This window comes from Gymnogyps californianus, chromosome 20, assembly GCF_018139145.2.
Source record: "Gymnogyps californianus isolate 813 chromosome 20, ASM1813914v2, whole genome shotgun sequence".
In the NCBI taxonomy this organism is placed as follows: Eukaryota; Metazoa; Chordata; class Aves; order Accipitriformes; family Cathartidae; genus Gymnogyps; species Gymnogyps californianus.
Genome location: NC_059490.1, coordinates 6,912,394 through 6,935,246, shown reverse-complemented (window position 1 = coordinate 6,935,246; position 22,853 = coordinate 6,912,394). Strand labels below are relative to the sequence as shown.

Sequence of the window (22,853 nt, the reverse complement as noted above, 5' to 3'; positions counted from 1 at the left end):
TGCTGCGGGGTGCACGGTGGGGAGAGCTGGTTCCTGGCATGCTGGGGGAGCTAGGGTGCTCCCCGCTGCGGGGCTGTTGGGGACCGGAGTGGGTGCCCGCGGGCTGCCCGTACCTGTATGCAGGTATCCCCGGGTTGCCCGTACCTGTAGGCAGGTATCCCCGGGTTGGCAATCATGATGGACTCCAGGTGGAAGCGCCCGTCACCCAAATACCTGCCAAGAGGGGAGGGAGAGCTACGGCACGCAGGAAACAGTGGCACCCATCCATGTGCCTGCCGGTTTCCCAAGCCGCATTGCACGGAGATGCCTGGAACCCAAGCTGCCGCGCTGGGACCCAGAGGCAGCGGGCACAGCCAGGGCTCTCCGTCTCCGTGCAGCCCCCCGGCACGCCAGGGCGGGAGAGGAGGCTGTGCTCAGGGTGAGGAAGGATGCCCACGCCAGCATGGGATGGCCAGAAGCTGCTCCATCTCAACAGCTGGTTCTAGACGTTGCTGCTTCCATTTCTAATCGGATTTCAAGTCAGCAATTACATTTCAAAGCCTTTCATTCAGCTGCCCTAATGGAGTGAGGGCTTGGAAAATGAATTCAGACATAAAACTTGACTAGATTTTGCCCTTAATTGGAGAATGACATTTTGGGAGATCAAAGCTAATTTGTCTGCAAAAGTTAGCCCCAGAGACGGGGGAAAGAAGAAAATAATAACGCAGGGAGGACGCAGGTACGCTGGCTGCGTGCACCTGCATGGGCGGCTGGTCAGTACCACAGGTCAGTACCACACCACGGCTCCTCCGGCAGCGGGAAGCACCCACTCTCGCCGATGCAGTGCCAGCCCGGCCACCCCTGCCTGCTCCCGATGCCCTTGGGGAAAGATGGAAAGCAGTGCCTCTCCGCCGGTGCAGCTCAGGGTGAAGCCGGAGCCCCCACCGACCCCGTGCCCGGCAATCACGAGCCCGGCTCCCCGCACGGCCATGCTTGGAAAGGGGCCGGCGCTGTTGGTTCCCGTCAGGGCGGGCGAGAAGGGGCTTGGCGGGGCCTGAACCTGCACCTGGGCTCCCCGGCTCCCCCCAAGGGTGGGGTCCTTGTATTTATTTATTCTGCAGCGTGCTGCATTCACAGTACATTAAGCATTTCCATTACCTAAAATAATTAGGTGATAGGAAGCGAAGTGCTCCCTCTAATTTGCTGTCCTTAAATAAAATTAATGTTGCTGTGATGTTGGGCCCCGGCCATTTGTCTTTTCCAATTATCCACCCGCCCTTCCATCTATTATCTATTCTGATATACGACTCAATTATTTCCTCTGTGCTACGAGCACACGCCACTCGGAGCACCACAGGGAGCTGGAGGGGGCCCGTCCCAGCCCGCAGACGTCCTCCTGCTGCCCCCCAGAACCGCCCCATGGCCGGGCAGGGGGTACAGGCAGGGCGGGCAGCCTGGGCCAGGCAGGAGGGTCCTGGAGAACCCCGGGTACTTACACGATGGCGTCTGTGTCCTGGGCGAGCCGGGGCGATGTGCAGCCCAGGATCTCCCCTGGGGACAGTGGCTTGCACTGGGGCACACACACCTTGTACTGGGAGCGCAGCTCCTGTGATGCTGCCTGCAGGAGACATGGGGTCAGTGGGGACAGACCATGGCCAAGAGTGTGGCCAAGGCCGGTGGTCCCCAGCACTGCTGGGGACCCTTGGGGACACCCTGGCCTTGGCAGTCCTGGCTCCATGGGGCACCAGTGGCAATGGCTGTGCTGTTGTGCCCCAGCACAGTGGCAGAGGAGGGGAGCCGGTCTGCTCGGGTCGGCACCATCACGGAGGGTAACGGCCCCGCACAGCCGAGATGCTCGGTGAGGCTCAGCCAACGTATCAATTAAAAGACAAGGGAAAACGCTTAACGCTTCGATAGCCCTGTGTTTAGATAGACATGGCTCAAGAGGCTCATTCATCTCCTCCCGTCCCGCCCAGCCGGCCGTTCAGCGGCAGACAGACAGACCCACCAGAGCTTCCCCTGCCACTGCCAGCACTGCATCAAAATGCCAAGCGCACCGCCGCCTGCCCTGACATTTACAGAGCAGCTCCCGGGGGAGCCAGGGAGGGGTGCCGCCATGAAACATTGATCAGAGTTATTATAAAGTACTTGATCAACATTACGGCAGCAGCATATTATCACAGCGACTCATCAGAGGGGAACCGTCACCACCGGCACCCCGGAGCAGCCGCTCCAGCCCCGGAGCCAGGGCAGGGAGGGACTGAGCCAGGGCCAATGCGGGGGGAGACACAAGCCCCATCCGCGCCTGGCACTGCCACAGGTCCCCATCTCACCTGCACCGTGGAGACGAACTGGATGGTGCTGACGAGGGCCAGGGAGGTGCCCGCTGCGAAGTTGAAGCGAATGGTCTCGAGGAAATGGGACGTGTCGATCTTTATGTCCACAAACACATAAAGCATCTTCAGCCCCTGCGTGGCGTCGATGGGAACTGGTGAGAGGAAGAGAGAGGGTGTGAGTCTGGGGTACACCCGGGGCTCCGGTGAACCCCCGGCTGCTGCCGCCCGCAGCTGGGGGATAAAGCATGTTGGCGGGGCTCCCTGCGCCCCAACCACCCCGGTGCAGACAGGCCAGGGTGGGCTGTGCCACCCTCTGGCAGAGGGTGCTGGCACCCCGGGCAGAGGGTGCAGATGGGAGCCATGGAGAGCACCCGCTTGTTTCTTTCCGGATAATGGCAGCCTGGGGAATCAATGAACACAAATCTAATTACCCCCGGTGCTAAGAAGCCTGTGTCACCACAATTAAGTGAATAATTAAAGTACACAGAGTCCACATCGATCCACAGCTCCGCATTCACTTCCCATTTTGGTGTTCTTCACCTGATCACAATTAAGTGTAAATTACTCCCTCCCGCAGGGCACGTGGGGCCGGGAGGGAGAGGGCAAAGCGCCTGTGTGCTGCGCGGGGACGCGCCCCGCCATCGGCCACACCGGTGACGGAAGCACCCTAGGCAGCCTGAAAGGAGCCCAGCACCCTCTCAACACCCTGTGGGCACCCCAGGGTGCCCTGTGACCCATCCCACCCGGTGCAGGCAAGGACCACATGGTCACGGGCAGCGGATGGCGGCTGGGCTGGTGACAGGCAGGTTGGCAGTGCCGGGCTGGTGACAGGCAGGTTGGCAGTACCTGCCTGTCCCTGCAGGGAGCAGCTCCAGAAGATGACTCCCGTCCCCGAGAGCTGCCCGGCTCTTGCACTGGTGTGCTCCCAAGCACCGCTGGATACGGCCCCTTCCTCCCCTTCCCGCTGTTCATTCCTGAATAGCAGGCTACAAACCATGGGTTTTATACTCCCTGTTCCAGTCGTGCCCATAACCCTCCTTCCGTAACAAAGCACCTAGCACAGATATTTATCACTGCGAACGCTCACGCCGATGTGGCTTTCAGGACAGAGTTCTCAACTGGGGAGTCAGTATTTCATACGGAGCCTGATGCAATTCTTCAAACCCATTTATATGGCCCCATAAACATCCAGGAGGGCCGCCAGGTGCCGGGAGCGTGGCGGCGGCAGGGATGCACGCGCCTGCCACTCGCTACGGCAATTCTGCCGATCCACCTTAAAACCCAGAGCGTCTTATTGTTATTTTTGGGCTGATTCCATCCTGGGTGGACTTCAAAGTTAGCAGCATCTGGGACAGCAGCGCAGTTTCCATGGCAACTGGATCCAGAGTACTGTCCGCCTGGGGAGCACACAGCCTCCTCCTCCCTTCCCCGCCCAGCCTGCGCTGTACCCGCAAAGCCGCCTTCCCCAGCCCTGCGCAGGCCCCGGGGCGAGCGGGACCCCCAGGCTGTCGCTCCCCTCCTCCGTCACTCCTGACTTCCCCCAAAGCCTACAGCTGCGGGGTGCGGGGTGAGAGCAGCCCTGTCCCCATCAGCGGCTCCTGGGTGAGCGGGGTCCTGCCAAGCCACGGCCTTGCTGTTCTGCTCTTGGGCGCAGGGCTGCGATTTGGGCGCTGCGGCAGCGCACGGCTGAGCACGCCCTGCTGCCCCCAAAATCCTGCCTGCCGGCAGCCGCCCAGCCAGCCTGGCCCCATCCTAAGCCAGCAACCGAGGCTGGAGAACAGAAATCCCTTTGGGAAGGGATTAGCCCTTGGCACTAAGTCTCCGAGCTGGTGTCGAGCGCGGCGGGGAGCCGCTCGGCACGGCACAGTGGCAGCAGCACAGCCTCCGCAGTGCCACGCACGGCCGCCTCGGCAGCACCCCGGGGCGGAGTATCACCTACTCAGGCAGCTGTGTCCGTAGTGCACCAAGAAATCAGCGCCCAGGGCCCGGGCCGTGTAGTCGTCCACGCAGCACGCGCCGTAGGTCACGTCACCCATCACCACCGCCTCCGCGTCCGTGAACCTGCGGGGAGGCACAACAGTGAGGGTCACGGCTGGCTGCTGTCACCACAGCCCACGTTCTGCCCCCCAGCCCCGTGGCACGCCGCCACCGGGGGGGACCCCGCGCTGCCATTGAGCCCTTCGCCACGCGCCAAAGAGGACAAGCACTGGCTACTCTCCGAGATGTCAACATGATTAAGCTGGAGAGCGGTAATCCGCCTCCTCAATTGGGTAAAGCTGTTTGCAATTCAGCGGATTATCCGCTCATCAAACAATACGCTGCCAGCTTCCTAATGCTCCAGCGGGGAGAGGAGCAGAGGGAGACCCGGTGCAGCGTGGTGCCGCCACTCTCACCAGCCAGCCCTGGGGACCAGAGCCACCGGGACAGGCAGAACAGCCGCCCTGGCATCCCCAGCTGTGCCAGCCAGGCTGGCCGAGCCACCGTCCCCCCGTGCCCGGGCACCGCGCGAGTCGGTGCACCCCAGCCTGTGCCTGGCTGTGTCACCTACGGGTGCCAGTTTGGCCAAGCTGGGTTTGCTCCAGGAGCAGCTAGTCCTTAGGTGGCATTTGGCAAGGAAAAGCACAGAGTGAATGCTGGTGGTGTCCCCCATCCCTGCTCCGGCACGCTGGTGGTGTCCGCCATCCCTGCTCCGGCATTCCGGTGCTCCAGCCTGAGCCTACCCGGCACCCACCAGCCAGCGGAGGGGCATGCACCAGCACCGGGCAGCAAAGCCAGGGCTCTGGCATGATTTAAAGGCACCACCTTTGTGGGTATTTTATTGCACCATTTTGGGGGATTATTAGCTTGGCTGCCTTCCCAGGGAGCTGCCGTAGTTTACGGATGAAAGCAGGTATCGCGATGACAAAGCCCCGTGCCTGGAGGGGCTGCTTAAACCAGATGCTAATTCCTTATTTACTCCGAGGTTGCACCAGCGGCTGTAGCTCAGCGCTAGTGGGGTCCCCCCTGCCGCTGGCGCGGGGCTGGGGCGAAGGGGCCGGGGGAGGCGGGCGGCCCGGCACGGCGTCACCCCCCGCCGGCACCCAGTGCTGGCTGGGGGCCAGGGTCCCGCGCACTCCCCCCCGAGCGCCAGGCAGGGAGCGTTACGTCGGTGGCAAGAATAGAAATGGTGGGCAGAGCTGGGCAGATGGCAGAAGGTGGAGAAATGGCGGAGCGTGCTGACTATTAACAGCTCCGGCCCATCCGTCAGCGCCCGAGGAGGGGGACAGGGGAGTGGTTCTGCCGGAGCATCCCCGGAGAGGGGGCAAAGCCATCCCCACCTCCCGCATCCAGCCCGGGCATCTCCCGCTCCCCACAGTGTCCCAAGGGCTGGGGACACGGTTGGGGACCGTCAGAAGATGGACCAAATCCTTGCCAGCATGCAAATCCCATGGTCCCTCGCCGCCAGCGTGGCTTGGACGGGAGGACGGCTCCTCCGCTGCCTGCATGGCTGTGTCGTGGGGCTGGGGGCTGCCAGCGAAGGTTCGAGAAGGCTCTTCCCCACCCCCCCAAGCCCCCAGCCCCCTCCTCTAATGAGAGGTGATGAGATGAACATGAATCAGACTCCACACATCTCAGCAAAAGTGGAAAATTATTCAGCTCCTTAAGATTCAGGACGGGGAGGTCTGACTCAGAGCAGCAGCCAGCGCCGCTTAATTTTTTATAGATTAAAATGTATGCAAATTGGCCCAAACCCCAGAGAAAGTCCCTGGGGGTGAAGAGCAAGAAAGTGAAATAGCAACAGCAGAGGGAGGAGGGCAGAGGCTGGTGGAGGCACCCGTGGCCCCTGCCCGGCGTGCGAGGCTGCAGCCAGCAGTACGTGGCCACCGGCCCGCGGGCAAGGAGAGAGGGGGCTGAGCCCTGCCCCGGACACAGGGAACCATCCCACTCCGGCTGCAGGGAGCGGAGCCATGGCCAAGCAAGGAGCAAAGAGGCCACAGGACAATGCCTGGTGAGGAGGGAGCCCAATGGTGCTGCCATTGTGGCCGGCAAGGCTGGAAGGGTGACGGCAGCCCGGCAGTGCCAGCAGGAGAGGCACAGAGGCACCAGGACAGCACGCACCGGGGTCACCCGCGCCGGCTGGGCTGGACGGTCGAGCGGAGCAGCAATCATCTCCCGAGACAAATCAAAGGCAAGCGCGGGGGCCTCCCCTTGATGTTTTAATCAGTTCGGTGTCGCCGGAGCCTTTCATCAAACTACAGAGGAAGGAAACGTCAATTAGCAGCCACTTGCCTCCGACGCAGGCCAGGGAGCTGCTCGGCAACCAGACTGGACCAGGATGCAGGCGAGGGGCAGCCACGGGAGCATCCTTGCGGGTGTTTCGTGTCTCCGCAACTCATCGCAGCCGCGGACGGGTCCCAGCAGCGTGCCAGCAGGGAGGACGTGGTGACGGGGCTGTCCCCACCCAGCGCTGAGCCGCTCACTACAGCTGGGAGCTCATGAATATTGAACACGTGGGGAGGTTATTCATCTTTTACGTCCCGCAAACCTCGGCTCATTCTGAAAAACCACCGGGCCTTAGCATTTTTCTCATCTCCCCCTAATTCATTATCTCCTCCTTTAAACAGATGGCTCCCAAAATCCCATTTATAAAGCGCCATGCTCAGCATTGGCAGGATGTGCGCCGGGGCAGGCCAGGTCCCGGCCCCGATCCCAACTGCCGGGACCCCTGGATCCTCTCAGCCCCACTCTCCCCGGCCAGTGTGGGACGAAGGCGACAGCGACCTGGGGACAAGTTTGGGGGCTGAAAACGCTGGGACAGACAGGCACACACGGGGCCAGCATGTCCCCAAGCATGGGGTGGCCGCTCCCCACCACCCGAGCGCAGGCGCCAGGCTGGAGCAGCCCTGATTTATCCCAGCCCTTCGACAAATAAATGAGAGCATTTGCTGCTGGCAGGAGCGTGGGGTCCCCTGACACAGCGGCAGCGTGTGAATGATACCATGCTGGTCCTCATGGTCCTGTGAAGCAGAGCCGCTCTCCCCAGCAGAGAGGAATCCTCAGCCCCGGCACATCCATCGCGCCTGGCTCCAGCAGCCCTGGGCAGGGAGGGGACTGCAGGGACTGAGCTGAAAGCGGCCGGTCCTGGCACTGCGAGGCTGCCAGAGGATGGAGCTGGCACTGAGACGCTGGGGCACCCATGTGTCCTGCTGGGGATGGGGACGTGGAGCAGGCTGCTCCTTGCTTCACAGTCACCTGCCTCGCCTGTGTGTGGCCCTTCACAGCACAATCACACTGTGGCATGGTGTCACGTCCCTGCTGGGAAACGCCTGGAGATAAGCAAGAGGCTTATGCCCTGCAAATATCCCACACCCTGTCCCCTGGAGGAAAGGCAGAGCCCCATGATCACCCCACAAACCCTACACCCACTGCCTGTCCTGCAGCACCCAAGCCCAGCCCGTCCCAGGAACGGGTGCCAGTGGGTGCCGCTGTCCTGGGACGCTGGGGCTGAGTGCAGCCCCGGCAGAGAACAATACACTTAATTAGCGGAGAAGCCCGTCACCAAGCCCCGTTACCAGACTCCCAACTTCATTAGCACAGGAAGGCTGCACGTAATTAAAATAATGAGTTTGCAATTTTACTGCAAACGGTGATGGAAGAGCCCCGCTGCAGCTGGGCAATCACTGCCCGCGGGTGGCGCGGGGCCCTGCAGAGCATCTGCAAGTGGGTCAGGACAGGGAGAGGTGCGTGTCCCCGCAGCCCCCCAGGAGCAGCCATCTCCGGCTGGGTCCCCTCCCCTGAGGGGGACCTCCCCCTCTGTCCTCACTGGGGGTACCAGAGCCAACCCCACCATCCCAAGGGACAAGTCCTGGGGGTACCTCAGCTTTGCTGGCCCTGTAGCTGCAAAAAAACCAAAATAAGGCAAACAAGGGCCCAGCGCATGGTGGTGGCAAAGCCACCACAGCCGTCCTGAGCCCAGATGGTGCCTGTCCCCTCTTCCCTGTGGCCAGGCCACGGCACTGCTGTCAGTGCCAGCTCCCCGGGCTCCGTGGGGACACGAGGAAGTGGCGCGGGGCACGTGGTGGTGGGCACGGCACCTACGCTGGCACGTCCCACCCCTGGGAGGTGACAGCCCTATAGACCCCACGCACTCCCCCCTGCCCAGTCCCCCCCACGCCGTCACCGCCCGGGCTGAGGTTTTAAACATCTCCAATGAAGTGAGAACCTCATTCTCCCTAATGATGCTGTTGTGCGGTTAATGACAGTGATTAAATTCCCCTGCACAGTGTGCTGCACCATGCTGCCAGCGCCTCTGGGTTGCGCTTAAAGGACAAGGGGAGAAGGGAAGGCAGCGCCGGCCGGCAGAGCTACGGCACTGTGCCGTCAAGGCCAGATCCTGACCTGTGTTAGTATCCCAGGACAGCCCTTTGGGGACCTCCCAGTGATGCCACCAGCTTTGCCATGGCACTCAGTGCCACATTGCTCAGTGGCACGTCGCAGATCTGCCTGGCCCCAGGAGAGGACAGCCTGCGTGGCACCAGGGACCTGCAGCACCAGGGACCTGCCGGGCACACTGGCCCTCAGGGGCTTTTTTGTCCTCCCTATCACAGCAGCAGAGCATTTCAAGCCATGCCAGAGCTGCTGGGCTGTGTGCACGATGTTTGCTGCTCAGCCAGAGATGATTCAAGACCCCCTGTCACTCCGAAACGTCCTCATATACTGCTAGGCACACCGCGGCATGGTCACCGGGATGCTCTGCGCACCCCCAGCACTGCCTCACATGGATGCTCAAAAGCCATCGGGCTGTTGGGAGGTGCTAAGGCTGTGGCAGGGCAGCCTGCGCAGGCATCAGGATGCCCCTGGGCCCGGGCCCCCCCCCCCCGCCATCGCCCGTCCCCGCTGCCAAGCCACGGCTGATTAGCAGGAGCCGCTCGCCCCGTCGCGGCACGGGGAGACAGAGGGATTAGCAGCTGCGAAGCCTGACAGCCGACTTTATTAACAAGGAATCAAAAGCCCAGCTGAGAGCCCAGCTGATCCGTCTGCTCCAGCCTCGGCGGGGGAGAGGAGGGGTCTGCTCACGGCTGCCCCCCCCCCCCCCCCCCACCAAGCTGGTGGTGCAGGGGGCATCGCTGCCGCCTCCCCGGCACGACAGCGGGTGGGCTGGGGGGCTGCCTCCCCCCCTCCTCGAGCCGCAGTCCGAGCCCCCTCCACGCGCCTCTCCACGCTGCCGCCCCCCAGCACGAGTTACCCTCCGCCGAATTACATCAGCCGTGACAAAACGGAGCCAATTTGGAAGGTGCCGCGAGAGCGTCGTGATGCGGTTTCGGCAGCCCGCCGCCCCGCCAGCTCAGCAGACCCCGGCCCCACCGCCCCCCCCCGCAGCCGGCCGCTCACCCCAGCGCAGGTTCGATAATGAGAAACATATTAACGCTAATTAACTGGGCCTCACGCCGGTCCATGCTGTAAGTGCGCTCTCAATTTCAAAGGCTCCAGGCTAAGTACCCCACCAGCCTTTCCGGAGGCAGCAGCTGTGACACTTCGGCTGCATCTTCATCCCCGTAGACCCTCGGGGCTCGGCAAGCGCCAGTGCAATGCTGGGAAGCCTGGACAGGGTGCCAGGGGGGTCTCCAACCGGCAGCCCCCTCCCCTCCTTGCCCCTGCCGTGGCTCCCCAGAGGTCTGCTCACTCCCACATTGCAGTGGGGGACACGGTGACACTGCCATCCCCCTGCACGGGGATAGATGGACCTACAAACAGCACCGCGTCCTCCCTGAGCTGCCCGTGCTGCGGCGGAGCGAGGCCACGTCCCCGCTCTCGGCCCTCCCCAGCACCGCCAGGCCACAGCGCAAATATTTTATTAAAAGGCAACTCCAGCAGAAGGGATAAATTTTCCATCTGAGTGGCGGCAGACACGGCTCCGGTTGAGCCGGAACACACAGGGATGGGCACCGTCGCCCCAGGGGCACCAGCCCCAGGCACGACTCTGCAGCCATTACCAGAGCAGGCAGGGGAGGGGAGCTCACTGGCATCCCCAAACCCCAACTCCCACCAGCAAGGAGGGGGCAGGAGGCTACGGGGATGGGCTGGGGAGAGAGGCTGCTCGCTGAGCAATGCTCCTCGTGGGCGCAGGTATCCCTGGCACGCTCAGCCCTCACATCCCCTCTGTCCCCAGTGGGAAGGGGACATGCCACCCTGGGGCTGACGGTACCCCAAGCCCCCGTCCCCAGCCTGGCCGTGGCAGCCACTGCCAGAGCACGCGGCTGCAGCAATTCCCGTCACGTCGGAGGCTCGTCCAGCCCCAGCGCCGGGTGAGGAGGGCCAGCAGGAGCGGTGGCCGAGCTGCGATTCCACATTAATGCCAGCGATGAATATTAATGGTAGGAAGAGGCAGGCACTAACGAGGCCACTTGCCGATTCACACCTCACCTACGGCAATGTAACCGGTCCCAAGTGCGTCCCCGAGAGAGCAGGGACAGAGCTGGGCTCGCTCCTGCCCACGGCCACGATCCTCCAGCTGGCAGTGCTGGTACCCAGCACGGCCATGTCCCCAGCCAGAATCACGGATGGCACCCAGTGCTCCTGGCAAGGGACCGGCAGTAGGGTGTCTCTGTGTGCTGCGCGGTGGCAGCGAGGGAGGGATACGGCCCTCCTGCTCGGCCTCAAAGCCATTCCCCATCCAACCGCCAACCCGCTGGTGCTGCCACGTCCCTGCTCTTGGCCAGGCACCTCTCCCCACGCAGCACCCATCTCCCACCACCCATCTCCCACCAGCACCCCCTGCCTTGGCATCCAGCACCCCCCCTCAGCCCTGCGGAGCACCCCCAGCAGGGAGGGCGAGTCCAGCAGGGATGCCAGCACCGAGGCATTCAACGGGAAGTGGGGCTTAAGGTTTCATTCAGATAAAAGAGCCCCTTAATCCGCTGCCTTTGAAGTCGGAGACATGAAAGCGGCTGGGTGCCAAAGCTGGAGAGGAGGCAGCTCCCCTTAAAGGGACAAGCCCACGCGGAGCCGCCCGCACTCGCACCCATCCCCTCTGCCCCCCGCACCCATCCCCTGCTTGCACCCACCTTCCCACCGCTCCCTCACCCAGCCCCAGCGTGGGGCTACTGCGATCCCACTGGGGAAGCGATGGCAAAGCCGGGACAAAGCCCGCAGGCACGGCTGCCTCCCCACCCGGCACGGCAGCGGCTGCTCAGCTAACGGCGGCGAGGAGGTGAGCCTGCTCGCCCTGGGAAGGCAGCTTACTAATGAGTGCCGCGACCTCGATGGCAGACGAGGCACGCGGTGCTATTAGCACTAATTCACTGTGTGAAAACAGAGAGGGGCTGGGGAGGGGGCAGCTGCAGCAGCGAGAAAGCCGGCGGGCGGGGAGGGAGGGAGGGAGGGAGGCAGGCGTGCTCGGCAGTAAAGAGATTACGGCCAATTTCTGCAAGGTGCCTGCCTCCGCTACCGCCGCAAAGCCCAGCTCCTCTCCAGCACCTCCGACCTCACCTCCCACACGCCACAGAAAATCAGGAGAGGAGCCATGGGGAAGGGGCTGCCCAGCAGGAGCCACTTGCAGTCACCATCACTGTGGCCTTGGGCCTCCACAGCTGGAGAAGGGCTACCCCCGAGCACCTCTGTGCTGCCCCGAGAGTGGCACAGCCAGGCCGTGGCCACGGGGACAGGACAGGACCACGGGGCAGGAGGGCAGGGGACCCGTGCGGTGGTAGCGGCCCTGCTGCTAGCCCTCCCCTTGCTGGCTGCGCTGCCGTGGCGAGCGCGCAGGCACCGAGCTGGCGTCAGCCAGTTGTTAACACGGCTGCTGCCCAGCTCCGTCACCCCGGCGAGGGGCCCGACATGCTGAGCTTGTCAGCAGCTCCCGGCAGAACGGTGAGGGGAGGAGAAGCCGAGCGGCGAGGGCCAGGCTGGCGCGGTGCCCGTCCCTGTCCGCGGGGCTGGCAGTGGGTCCCTGTGACCTGCCGCAGGGCAACAGCATTGCCTGCACCTGGCCAGGCTGTGGCCAAGGTGTCCCTGCGAGGGCAGCCATGCTGGGGCTACCCGCACCCCCCTCAGCAGTAGCCCTGGGCCTCATCCTGCCCAGGCAGCCCTGTCCGGCGGCCACCCCATTCCTGGTAGCTGCCCCCATCCCCTCACCAGGCCCCGGAGCCAAACGGGAAAGCGTGGAAAAGCTGTCGTCTTACCGCTCAACGATGTCTGCGATGGTGCAGGCGAACATGAGGAGCCCTTCCGGCATCTGCAGGGCCACTGGGAAGAGAAACAGCCCCGGGGTTAAGAGGGGCTGGAGGGGACGCCCTGAAGTGGGGACCTGGGCACCAGTCCCCAGGGCCAACACACCCAGCTAAGGCGGCAACCGCAGAACGACCCTCCCCCAAACAGCCAGAAATTGGCCAAAAATCCCAGTGGCTCTGGCAGCCGGCATGCACGTGGCCCTGCCTCAGGCCGTATCCATTCTCCCTGCTCGCACCAGGCCTCTGGGCACACACCTCATCCCTTTTTGAACCCGCTGGCACTGCTGGTCTCTCCCGCCTCCCGCAGTAATGAGTTCCAGATTTTAGTTATGTGCTGCACAGGAAAAGGTACTTTCTTCTGTTTATTTTAAACCCGCTCCTAATAATGTAAATGCATGCCCCTGGTTCTCCCAGTACAAGAAAGAGTGAATAATCATCCCCTATTCAGCCTCTCCGCATCATTCACAATTCTATATCCCTCTATCATATCCCCCTTCGTTCATCTCTTTTCCAGCTAAAGGATCTAAATCTATTTAATCTCTCCTTGTACAGAAGCTGTTCCAAACCTTTGATCGTCCTCGCTGCCCTTCTCCGCACCTCCCCTCCCTGCTTCTATCCCCGTTTCGGGAGGGTGGCCGGCAACGACGCAGCATTGTGCCTAGCAGGAATTTATTCATCAACGAATGATGTTTCCTGGTTTGCTCCCTCTTTGCAGCTCAGAACAATCCCTTTGCCTCTGCAGCCCAGCTGGGCCCCCCAGTGCCTGGGGTCCAGCCAGGAGCCCCCGCGGGTCCCCCCAGGCTGCCCTGGGGCGGTGGGGAGGAGCAGGGACCATGCTGGGGGAGATGAATGGAGGAGGCCCCATTAATCCCATTGTCGTTTCACCTCCCGATCCCACTAAGACATCCCAGCTCCAGAGATATCTCTCCAAACATCCTCTCCAGATCCCCCTCCAACAGAAATCCCCGTGCTGCCAAGCCCAGCCCGCTGGCCAGCACGGAGCTGTGTAAAGACCTGGCCCAAAGCGGGCTAATCTCACCCTGCTCCAACCTTCAGGGCCCAAGGAAAAGCTGCATGCGCTCTGCCAGCCCCTGCCCAACCTGGCAGGGCCGGGCAGCTCAGGGTCCCGGCGTCCCCCATCCCGTTTGGGACCAGTTGGGACTGCCCTCCACCCCAGACTGTTGCCAACAAGCAGACCAGCAAACAGCTTTGCCTCCCTCAGCGAGGGCCTGGCAGGAGACAGCTGGGTCACTCTCCGCTGGCACGGCACTATGGGGACAGGGGATGACACCCCAGCCCCCCCCAAATCCCGCAGCAGGCAGGGTGCAGGCAGGGCGCAGGCAGGGCTGGCTGCAGCCTGGCGGGAGGCTGCGTTCCCCCAGCAACGAGCCCCTGGCTGGGCTCTGTACGCGCAGATTTTTAAATCCCAGCACGGCTGGCTGGCTGATGGGCTCCGCTCCCAGCTCTGAAGCCTAAATCCCAGCCGCGTATTTATATTTAATTAGGAGGTGCCAAGCAGCAAAACACAGCAAAGAAAGCCAGAGCGGCACAGCTGGATGGCTTCGCTGCATCCTGATGGGCAGCCCTGTCTCCCACACTGCTGCCGGGATGGACCGGACAGCCCCACAGCTTCCAGCCCCTCGGCATCACAGCCGGGACCAGCTCAGGCAGCAGCTCCCGGAACATCCCCCGTGATGCCTGCCAGCTCCTGCCAGCGCTGCCAGCTCAGTGGCAGCAGGCAGAGACACTCCCAGGTGGACACAGCGTTTCAAATCTAACTCTGCCCGGAGTCCCCAGCGCCACACAACCCCGCGAGCAGCCCCTGCCTGCGTGCAAAGCAAGGTGACACCCGGGGATGGAGCGGGAGGCTCCATGCCCTGATGCCTGTAGCCGATCACACACCAAGAACCGCCTCAGCCACAGCGGGATGCGCATGCTGTGGGGGGAACAGCCCTGGCACCACTCCACAGCACCGCAGCGCCTGCTCCGGGGCCACCACGGCCACTCGCCACCCCTCCAGGGCTACAGCAACCCCCTGAGGACCTCAAGAAAGGTTCAGACCAGGGTGTAGTGTGGCCCAGCTCCCCACCAGCCCCTCCAGCCCACCGGAGCCAGGCGTTGTGGGCTTCCCCCTGCCTGGCCCCAGCAGCGTGGCAGGAAAGCGCAGGGAGAGAGGAGAGGAGAGCAGCAGGGAACTGGCCGGCATCCCAGACACATCTCGCCAGCTGACAGATCTGCGCAGTTCAATCTGTCCTGTCCGATGTGATTATAATCCAGAGATACAGATCTATTAACCCCCCTCGAGGGCAAGAGAGCTCGCCAAGACAGAGCCTAAATATGCCAGGAGGTGCCAGGCAGCTCGGCACCATCCCTGCCCCAGCCTCACCAGCCCCGCACCCCAGCCCAAGCGGGTCCCCTCACCACCGGGGAGCTCAGCAGCACCAACCCACCACGCTGCAGCCCCAAAACCCCTCGTCACCGGGGCCGGCGCTCACCCTTCTTGGCCTGAGCCTGCCGGATCCGCCAGATGGTCTTGGGGATCTCGAAGTTGTAGTTTCGGGGCAGGGCCTCTGCCGCTTCCCGCAGCTCTGCGTTACCGAGGATCTCCTCGGGGATCTGCTGCGCCGCTCGCCGCGCGGGACCTCGGGCTGCAGCACAAAGGGGGTGGCCTAAAGGAACGACTGGGAGGGCAGCGCACCCCATACCGCATGGGCCACCAGCATCCTCGCTGCCCTCATGCCACCCCTGGGGACAAGCAGGCAGGAGAAAGGGGTGGGTTTCTGCCCTTCACGCTGGGGGCAGGTTGCTGGCACTTTTGGGGGGGGAAAAACACCTTTTTTTTTTTTTGCCCAGAAAGCACCACTGTAACTACATGAAACCCTGTGAGTGGGGCTGGCTCCCCCCAAGCCGAGGGGACACCAGGCACTACCCCCCCCCTCCACGGCTCATCCGCAAGCACCCCGGGGGCACCCTCAAGGGGATCCCGTTATCCCACCGGGGAAAAGGCAACAGCAGCGGGTGAGCCAGGCCCGTCCCCCGGGAGCCTCATCCTGAAGCCGGCCCCCGCCAGCAACCGCCCCCCTACAGCTCGGCGAAGCCGGAGAGCGGCGGGGGAGTGACAGCAGGGGGATTATTCACTATTTCGAGCCTAACACCGGCACTCATGAGCCACCAAACCCTCCCCGCACGGCCCACGGTCGAACCGTCAAAGGGCCAGCTGGGCCGGGCCGGTGGCGGGGGAGGCCGGGCCGGTGGCAGGGCCACCGGCCCGGCCTCCCCCGCCACCGGCCCGGCCTCCCCCGCCGAGGCAACCGAAATAGCACCCGGTACCGGCACCGGGAACCCAGGGTTGACCCAGCCTCGGCCCACCTGCGGCGGGCACCGAGACCGCGCTCCCGACCCTCACGGAGGCCGCCATGGCTCTGGAGCACGTGAAGGCGGGAAGGCAGCACTAAGCGAGCCCTGCGCTAGGCCAGAGCAGTCGCCGGCCGAGAGATCGAGTGTGGGAGCGCGCCGGCGGGCCCCGACGGGACGGGCGGTGCAGCGGGGACCGATGGGTCTCGGCACGGTCCCGACTGGCCCCTGGGTGTGAAACGGGCTGTGCCACGCTGTGCGATGTCGGGGTTACCCCCTTTCACGTCAGGGCCGTGGCCCCGCCGCATCCCCCCCCCCGGGGCTGACAGCCCCGGGGCTGCCGGTCCCAACGTTAACAGAGGGACGCGGCGGGGGCGCCGGGGCTGTTGTCATGGTGACGGGTTCGTGTATCCGTGTCCCCCCCATGTCACGAGGCAGAAGCCAAGTCCCTGCAAGGCGTGGGGCAGGAGGGACTCGGGGTAGCGGGAACCCCCGGGGGCGGCAGGGGACCGGGGAGGCAGCTGGAACCCCCGGGGACAGCGGGGACCCCGGCGGGGCAGTGAGGACAGCAGCGCTCCCGGTGGGATAACGAGACCCCCGGTGGGGCAGAGGGGAGGAGGCGAGAGGGACCCTCGAGGTGCAGGAGGGACAGCCTGGGGGGCAGCGGGGCCCCGGTGGGATGCGGGGACCGCGGTGGGGAGTGCGAGGACAGCAGGGACCGGGGGGGGGGGGGGCAGAGGGGACAGCAGAGCTCCCGGTGGGGCATCCGTGACCCCGGTGGGATAGCAGGGACTCGGTAAGACGGAGGGGACGATACGGGGCGGAGGGAACCGTAGGGGGCGGCAGGGACTCCGCGGGGGCGACAGGCACCGTGCCGGGGCGGAGGGGACAGCGGGGACAGCAGGGACCTCGATCGGGTGGCGGGACCACGGCGGGACACCGGGACACCGCGGGGTGGAGGGGGCGATAAGGGGCGGAGGGAACGGTGGGGACAGCAGGTCCCCGGGGAGCGGCAGGGACGGTGCTGGGCAGACGGGACAGCGGGGACAGCCGTGACCCCGGCAGGCGCGGGGAGGGAGCGGAAGAGCCCCGGTGGGATACCGGGGCACCGGCGGGGGGGGGGGGGGGAGACGGGACGGACGGTGGAGGGGACGGTGATGGGGCGGGGGTGACAGCCGGTCCCGGGGGGACCGCAGAGTCCCGGGAGGGGGCGGCGCTGGGCCATGCCCCCCCCGGTGGGGTGGAGAGGGCCGGGGGCGGGGGGGAGCGGCGCGGGGAACGGGAGCAGCGGCACTTTCACGAACTGTCCACGGGAGGCGGGAGAGGCGGCGGCGGCGGCGGAGGAGGAAGGGGGGGGCCCGGCCGGGCTCGCCCAGCCCTGCCCAGCCCTGCCCGCCCCGTCGCTGCCCCGCCCCGCCCTGCCCAGCCCTGCCCGCCGCTGCAGGCAGCGCGGCACCGGTACCGGGCGCCCCTTTATAGGCTCGGCCCGAGGGGGTGGGGGGCGGCGGCGGCCCCAGCCCCGAGGGGGCGGCTCCCCCCCTAAAAGCCGGCGGCGGGACGCGCGGCGGGCAGAGGCGCGGCCGGCGCTCCCCGGTGCTCCGGGGCCGGCGCTCCCCGGTGCCGCTGCGGCTCGGCCCGCCATGCCCCCGCGGGGGCCGCTCGCCCGGGCCCCGGCTCCGCGTTCCCGGTGCAGCAGCAGCCACCGCTGCCGCCGCCGCTACCGCTCGCCGCCGCCGCGCCCGCGGCTCTGAGCGCCGCTGCCGCCGCCGCCGCCGCTGCCGGGAGACCGCGCCCGCCCCGGCTCCAAGATGCTCCGCCAAGGTGAGCGCCGCACCGGGAGGGCACCGGGTATCCGCGGGCACCGGGGGCAGCTGGGCCGGCCCCGAAGTTTGTCTCCCCGCCGAAGTTGGGGCCGCGCCGCCGGGTGCATCCCGCCGCCTCCAGCGTTACCGGCGCCGCCGCCGCGACCGAGGCTCGGACACCCCCCGGGGTCCCCGGGGAGCGGCACCGGCGGCGCACGGCGGGAGCGCAGCCCGGCGGGGAAGGGGTGTTGGGGGGGACCGGGAGGAGCGGGGGAGGCACGGCAGGCGCCGGGTCCCGCAGGACCGAGGACGCGGCGGGTCCCGCGGGCACCGGGGTACGGCGGGTCCCGGAGGCAGCGGAGCTGCGGCGGGCGCGGGGAGGTCGGTGCTCGTCCCCCGGGGCGAGGGAAGGTGAAATGGGGCTCACAGGGGGCCACGGGGGGTTCGGCGGGGAAGTTGGGGTGAGCCGTCCCGTTCCGCCCCCCCGAGGAGATTCGCTCCGCTGTGACATCACGCTATTGCCATGGCAACCGCCTGGGACATCATAGGGGAGCTTTTTGACATCACAGCGAAGGGAGAAGCCAGCCCTCCCGGGGGGTCCGGGACGGGGGGGGGGGCGGGGAGGGGCAGGACCCCCGGCCCCGCTGCGCCTGGGCCGGTCCCGGGGAGATGCCAGATGCCGGGGACAGCGGTGCCATGCAGGGGGACCCCGGCTGGACCCCCCCGCTCCCATCCCGTGCCCTGGGGAGGGGACAGCCGCGCAGCCCCGGGCCCAGCCCTCACCACCACCACCGCATGCCCCTCTCCGGCGAGGCTCCGGCAGCAGGAGAAGGTGCCAACACCATGCCCGCAGCCCCCCACAGCCCCCCTGCATCGGGGTACGGACCCCCGGGCAAGGCAGAGCCCCCACTGCCACCCCGGGGATGCTTTTTCCCACTGGGGAGAATGTCACCTTGCGGCTGCGGGGCCTCGCGCTCGGATGCTCCTCTCTCCGGCTCCCGCCTCGGCTTTGTTTGGCGTATTAACCCAACCGGGCTGGCAGTCTTGAGAATAAAACCCGAGCCCTCAGAGCAGCCCCGGTTCCCAGCCCTGGTTCCCAGCCCCGGTGCTGCCAGCTGGAGGAAAAGCAGCATCCAGGCTTGGAAACCGGGAGCCCGAGGTGGAGCCAGGCGGCAGGGCTGCCGGCAGGGTTGCATCCCACCAGGGGTAGCCTGTTAAGGTCAAGATGTACAGCTTTCATTTCTTCAGCTAGAAAAACAAAATGCAAATTGAAGAGCCTGTGGGCTAATGCAAAACCTATTCTTAAAGTTTTTGTCTTGTTAAGCAAGGAAATAGAGTGCCAAATAGGCTTTGTTAAGTGGCAGTCTAATTAATAATTTAAAATCTTGTAGCTGTCTTTCATTAGAATTTATCTGTACATCAACCACAAAATCAGTCAAACACACTCATTTATAAGTTAATGCCATTCCTGAATAATTCAACAGGCAGTTAGAGGAGGCCTCCATCCCGCCGAGAGGCTCTCCCCTCCCCGTCTCGCTGTGGCCCGGTGTCCCTGGGTGGGGGGTCCCGGTCCCCAGCATTTGCCCCAAGTGGGGTGCGGAGGGGACACCCCATGTGGGGGATGAGGGGAGACGGGGAAAGCTGCCGCCGGGGCGCGGGGCCGGGGCCAAACCCCTCCGGGGGGCTCGGGGGCGGCTGGTTTTGTCAAGGGACGCGGCAGCGCAAGGCTGTGCTGGTGGGAGCCAGCGCAGGCCGATGGTGGCACTGCCACCGCCTTTGGGCTCGGGGCTGAGGGACGTGGCAGGGCTTGGGGGACCTGCAGGTGATGTCCCCGGGGGAAGCAGCTCCGTGTGCCCACTCGTGGGGGGATGGCTTCGCATGCGGTGCCACCTGGGTCAAACGTATTTGCAGCAGGACGGGCGGCAGCGTGGCTGGGGCAGCACTGCGATGCCCGGGAGCATTTTGGGCCTCCTGCACCCCGTGAGCTCCAGCCGCAGAGGCACCGGGCAGCCCCGGTGGGATTCAGGGTGGATTTTGGGCACTGGGACTGTCATCGTCGGCATGGCAGCGAGTGACAGCGTGGGGTGCAGCTCCAGTCTGGGCGAGGGTGTCGGCGGGGCCAGCGCTGCTCCCTGCACCCTGCCGGAGGTGGCCGCAGGCAGGCGTGCAACGCTGGTGATGCAGGAGAAGGAGATTTCCAGGTCAAGGATGACACCAAGGTCATGGGCAGCCGCGTCCCCGTCCCCGCCATCGCTCAGCCCATCGACGGGGCGTCCGGCCCCTGTCCCTCCCTGCAGGGGAGCAGCTGGCGAGCAGGGTGCAGGCGCAGGCTGGGCTGCGGTTCCTGCGCCGGGGAGCCGAGAGCCCAGAAACCTTTCTGCTTATAAAAGTTTAATTTCCTAAAGAGCTGAGAGGAAGCCACAAGCTCTCTGTGCCCGGCGAAGCAAGGGGGGTGGCTGGGGGTGGGGGCGGTCAGGATGTGGCCCAGGCTGTCCCTGCAGCGGTGCTGGGGGGGAACGAGGGGGGCTCGGGCAGGCGAGACCTGCCTGGACCTGGAGCCGGAGCCGGGATGCGAAGGAGCCATTGCCGCTCGGTGACCCGTGCTGATAGAGCCCGGCAGGGTCAGAGCCGCGGCCACGCTCGGCTAAATGTTATTCCCACCTTTTGCCTAAAGTGCTGCACCCGGCACCCCGGGGTCCCATCCGGGTGCCCGAGGCCGTGGGTGACACTCCAGGTGGCCTTGAAGCGCTGCCCTAAAAACACCGGAGAACCTGCCGGGGAAACGTAAAAATATGCATTTTTCCGGCGTGATTTCACACTCACCTTTCCCCAAGGCACCTGGTGGTGCCGGAGCCGGCGGCACGGGTCAGAGCCGCGGGCAGTGGGTCCCCATGGTTTGTGGGATGAGGCTGCGAGTGGGATGTTGTTGCCTTGGGGCCGGGCAGGGACTCAGGCTGCTGGAAACAGCCGGAGCGCTGATGGGTTTTGGCAGCAAGAGCCAAAACCCTGTTTGGAGGCAAAAACCAGGCAGGGAAGCATGAGAGCCTGGAGGGACATGGTGGTGGCCGGGTACTGCCAGGGCCACCCTGCATCAGGGTGTCCCCAGCTCCCGGTGGTGCCCCCAGCCAGCCCCGGAGCAGCACGGAGGCAAACCCTCCCTTGCAGAGGAGTGACCCTAGGACATGGCTGCTTCAGCTCCACGTTACTGGGGGCAGCTGCCCGTCCCACTCTGCCCCACATTGGGGCACCCCTGGGTGACACTGCTCCCCATCCCCACCCTGGGGAGCTGCTTCAGGCACCCCCAAACAGCCAAAAACTCGGGCTTTGTTTGCAAAGTGCAATCCCAGGGCTTAGCCACGTTCAGTATAAACTCTGGTTATTAGCGGCAGATTATGTCTTTAAAAGCGCTTTGGTGGAGCAGCAGGCAGCGGCAGGCAGGAGAGGCACCAGCACCCGAGCAATGGTGGCTGTTGTTTGGGTTCCTAGCGGGTTGGGCCGGGCGAGGTGCTGCCCTGACCCGGCACCCGCCGAAGGAGGCTGGTGTCTGATTTAGGAGCGGAGGCAACAAGTGGGAGGACAGGAGGCTGCGGGGCAGAGCCGTGGGGCCGGGAGCAAGCGGGACGCTGGTGGGAGTCAGCGAGGAGGAGCCGGGGGGTCTGTGTGCCGGCGTGGGCAGGGGGTGCAGGGCACGGCTCTGAGGCACCACTGGGATGTGGGAGCATCCTTGTCCTCTCCGGCGAGGGTGCTCTTTCCCCGCTGTTTTGGGTGACGCTGCCCAAGCCTAAGGGGCATGAGCCGGCTCGGCCCCAGGTCCCTTCACCAGCAGCGCGACTGGTGCTGTCCCCGCTCCGGATGTCAGCACCGCGTCCCATCTCCCAAACTGAGGTACGGATCCCCCGTACCATCCCTGCGGAACGGCATCGCCATGGAAACCCGCAGCCCTGCGCCTGCCACCCAGCTATCAGAGGGGACACTTTTAGGAATATTATTTTTACTGATGATAAATGATGGAGGCTCAGCGCTGACAGAGGAAAAGCCTGCGCCCAGCACCGGGCATTGCCTGCCCTCCCAGCGTTTTTCTCCTGCCTGTTTTGCCAAGGGCAGGGCACGTGCTGATCGGGCAGCCGTGGCTCTGCCCGCGTGTTAAGCGCGGGCAGTGGCAAGCGGCAGATGCAGGACGGGGAGATGCAGGGGGCAATCTTCTTTGCGCAGATTAGGATTGGGGGGTTATTAAGCGGAAAATGCTCCATTTGGTGCAGAAAGCTCCTTTTCTTCTTTAACAGCACATGTGCCCGCCGGCTGCTTGCTTTCTGGCAGTGCTGGCACAGTGGCTTGAAGCCGGCACGGCAGCTTGGAGCCAGCCCGGCTTTGGTGAGCAGCTTTTTGCGATGCTCCTGCTCGGGCTGGTAGTGCCGTTACTGCCCCGGTGACTCCCAGCGCCGAAAGCCGGTTGCACTTGGGGCTGCGTCTCTCCCCAGCTCATAGCTGGCAGGACAGGACGGCAGTGGGTTTTGGCTCTGGAGAGGTGACGGCACAGTAGGCTGGGGGTCTGCGGTGGTCCATCGCATCCCGACGGTGCCTGGCTGTGGGGAGGGCGCGGTGCCGGAGCCGGAGGGCCTCAGAGATGTTCCATGTGCACCCCAATCCACAGCATCACCATCACACGGAGAGGCTGTGGCCGTTGTTTTCCGGGGAGCAGCGGCAGGAGGGAATTTGGCTGCTGCGCTGGCAGGGCTCCTTACGGAGGCAGCCCTGCAAGCAGAGGGGAGGTGCCAGCGGCTCCGCCAGCCCCGTGTGCCGCATTTGGGAACCGCTTTTTTTTTTTCCCAGCTGTGTTTGCACCGGCGTTTGCGCTGGTTTGCTTGGGGAAACCCCGGCCCTGTGGCTGCAGGACCCTCATGATGCCATCCGAGGGGTGCAAAGCCCGTCCACGCGCCTGGGGAATATCCCGGTGCTTTTTGGCCCTGTGACGAGCCCGTGGTGGCCGGGTGAGCTCTCGTCCACAAGACCTTTGCCCACCAGGCATCAATGAGCGTCTGGGCATGGGGATGCGCTTGTGCAGGGCAGAGGCCCTCTGATCTCCCGGTGTGAAGGCAGAGGGGGGCAAAGGCTGCCAGCTGCATCCACTGCCTGCCACTGCCAGCTCCTGCCCCCTCCCCGAGCTGCCCTGCCTC

General features: G+C 64.8%; 1 protein-coding gene across 1 annotated transcript in view; it reads right to left on the bottom strand.

Moving 5' to 3' along the window:
* DPH1 (diphthamide biosynthesis 1) overlaps positions 1 to 15,941 on the bottom strand; it is a 16,882-nt gene extending 941 nt beyond the window's left edge. Inside the window, exons 1-7 of the mRNA XM_050909195.1 lie at positions 15,893 to 15,941; positions 15,019 to 15,171; positions 12,476 to 12,539; positions 4,255 to 4,376; positions 2,313 to 2,467; positions 1,476 to 1,597; positions 145 to 213 (exon numbers count right to left, since the gene is read on the bottom strand). Of these exons, the coding sequence (XP_050765152.1) occupies positions 145 to 213; positions 1,476 to 1,597; positions 2,313 to 2,467; positions 4,255 to 4,376; positions 12,476 to 12,539; positions 15,019 to 15,171; positions 15,893 to 15,941 (734 nt within the window). The remainder of the gene's footprint in view (positions 1 to 144; positions 214 to 1,475; positions 1,598 to 2,312; positions 2,468 to 4,254; positions 4,377 to 12,475; positions 12,540 to 15,018; positions 15,172 to 15,892) is intronic.
* Between the last annotated feature and the right edge of the window lie 6,912 nt (positions 15,942 to 22,853).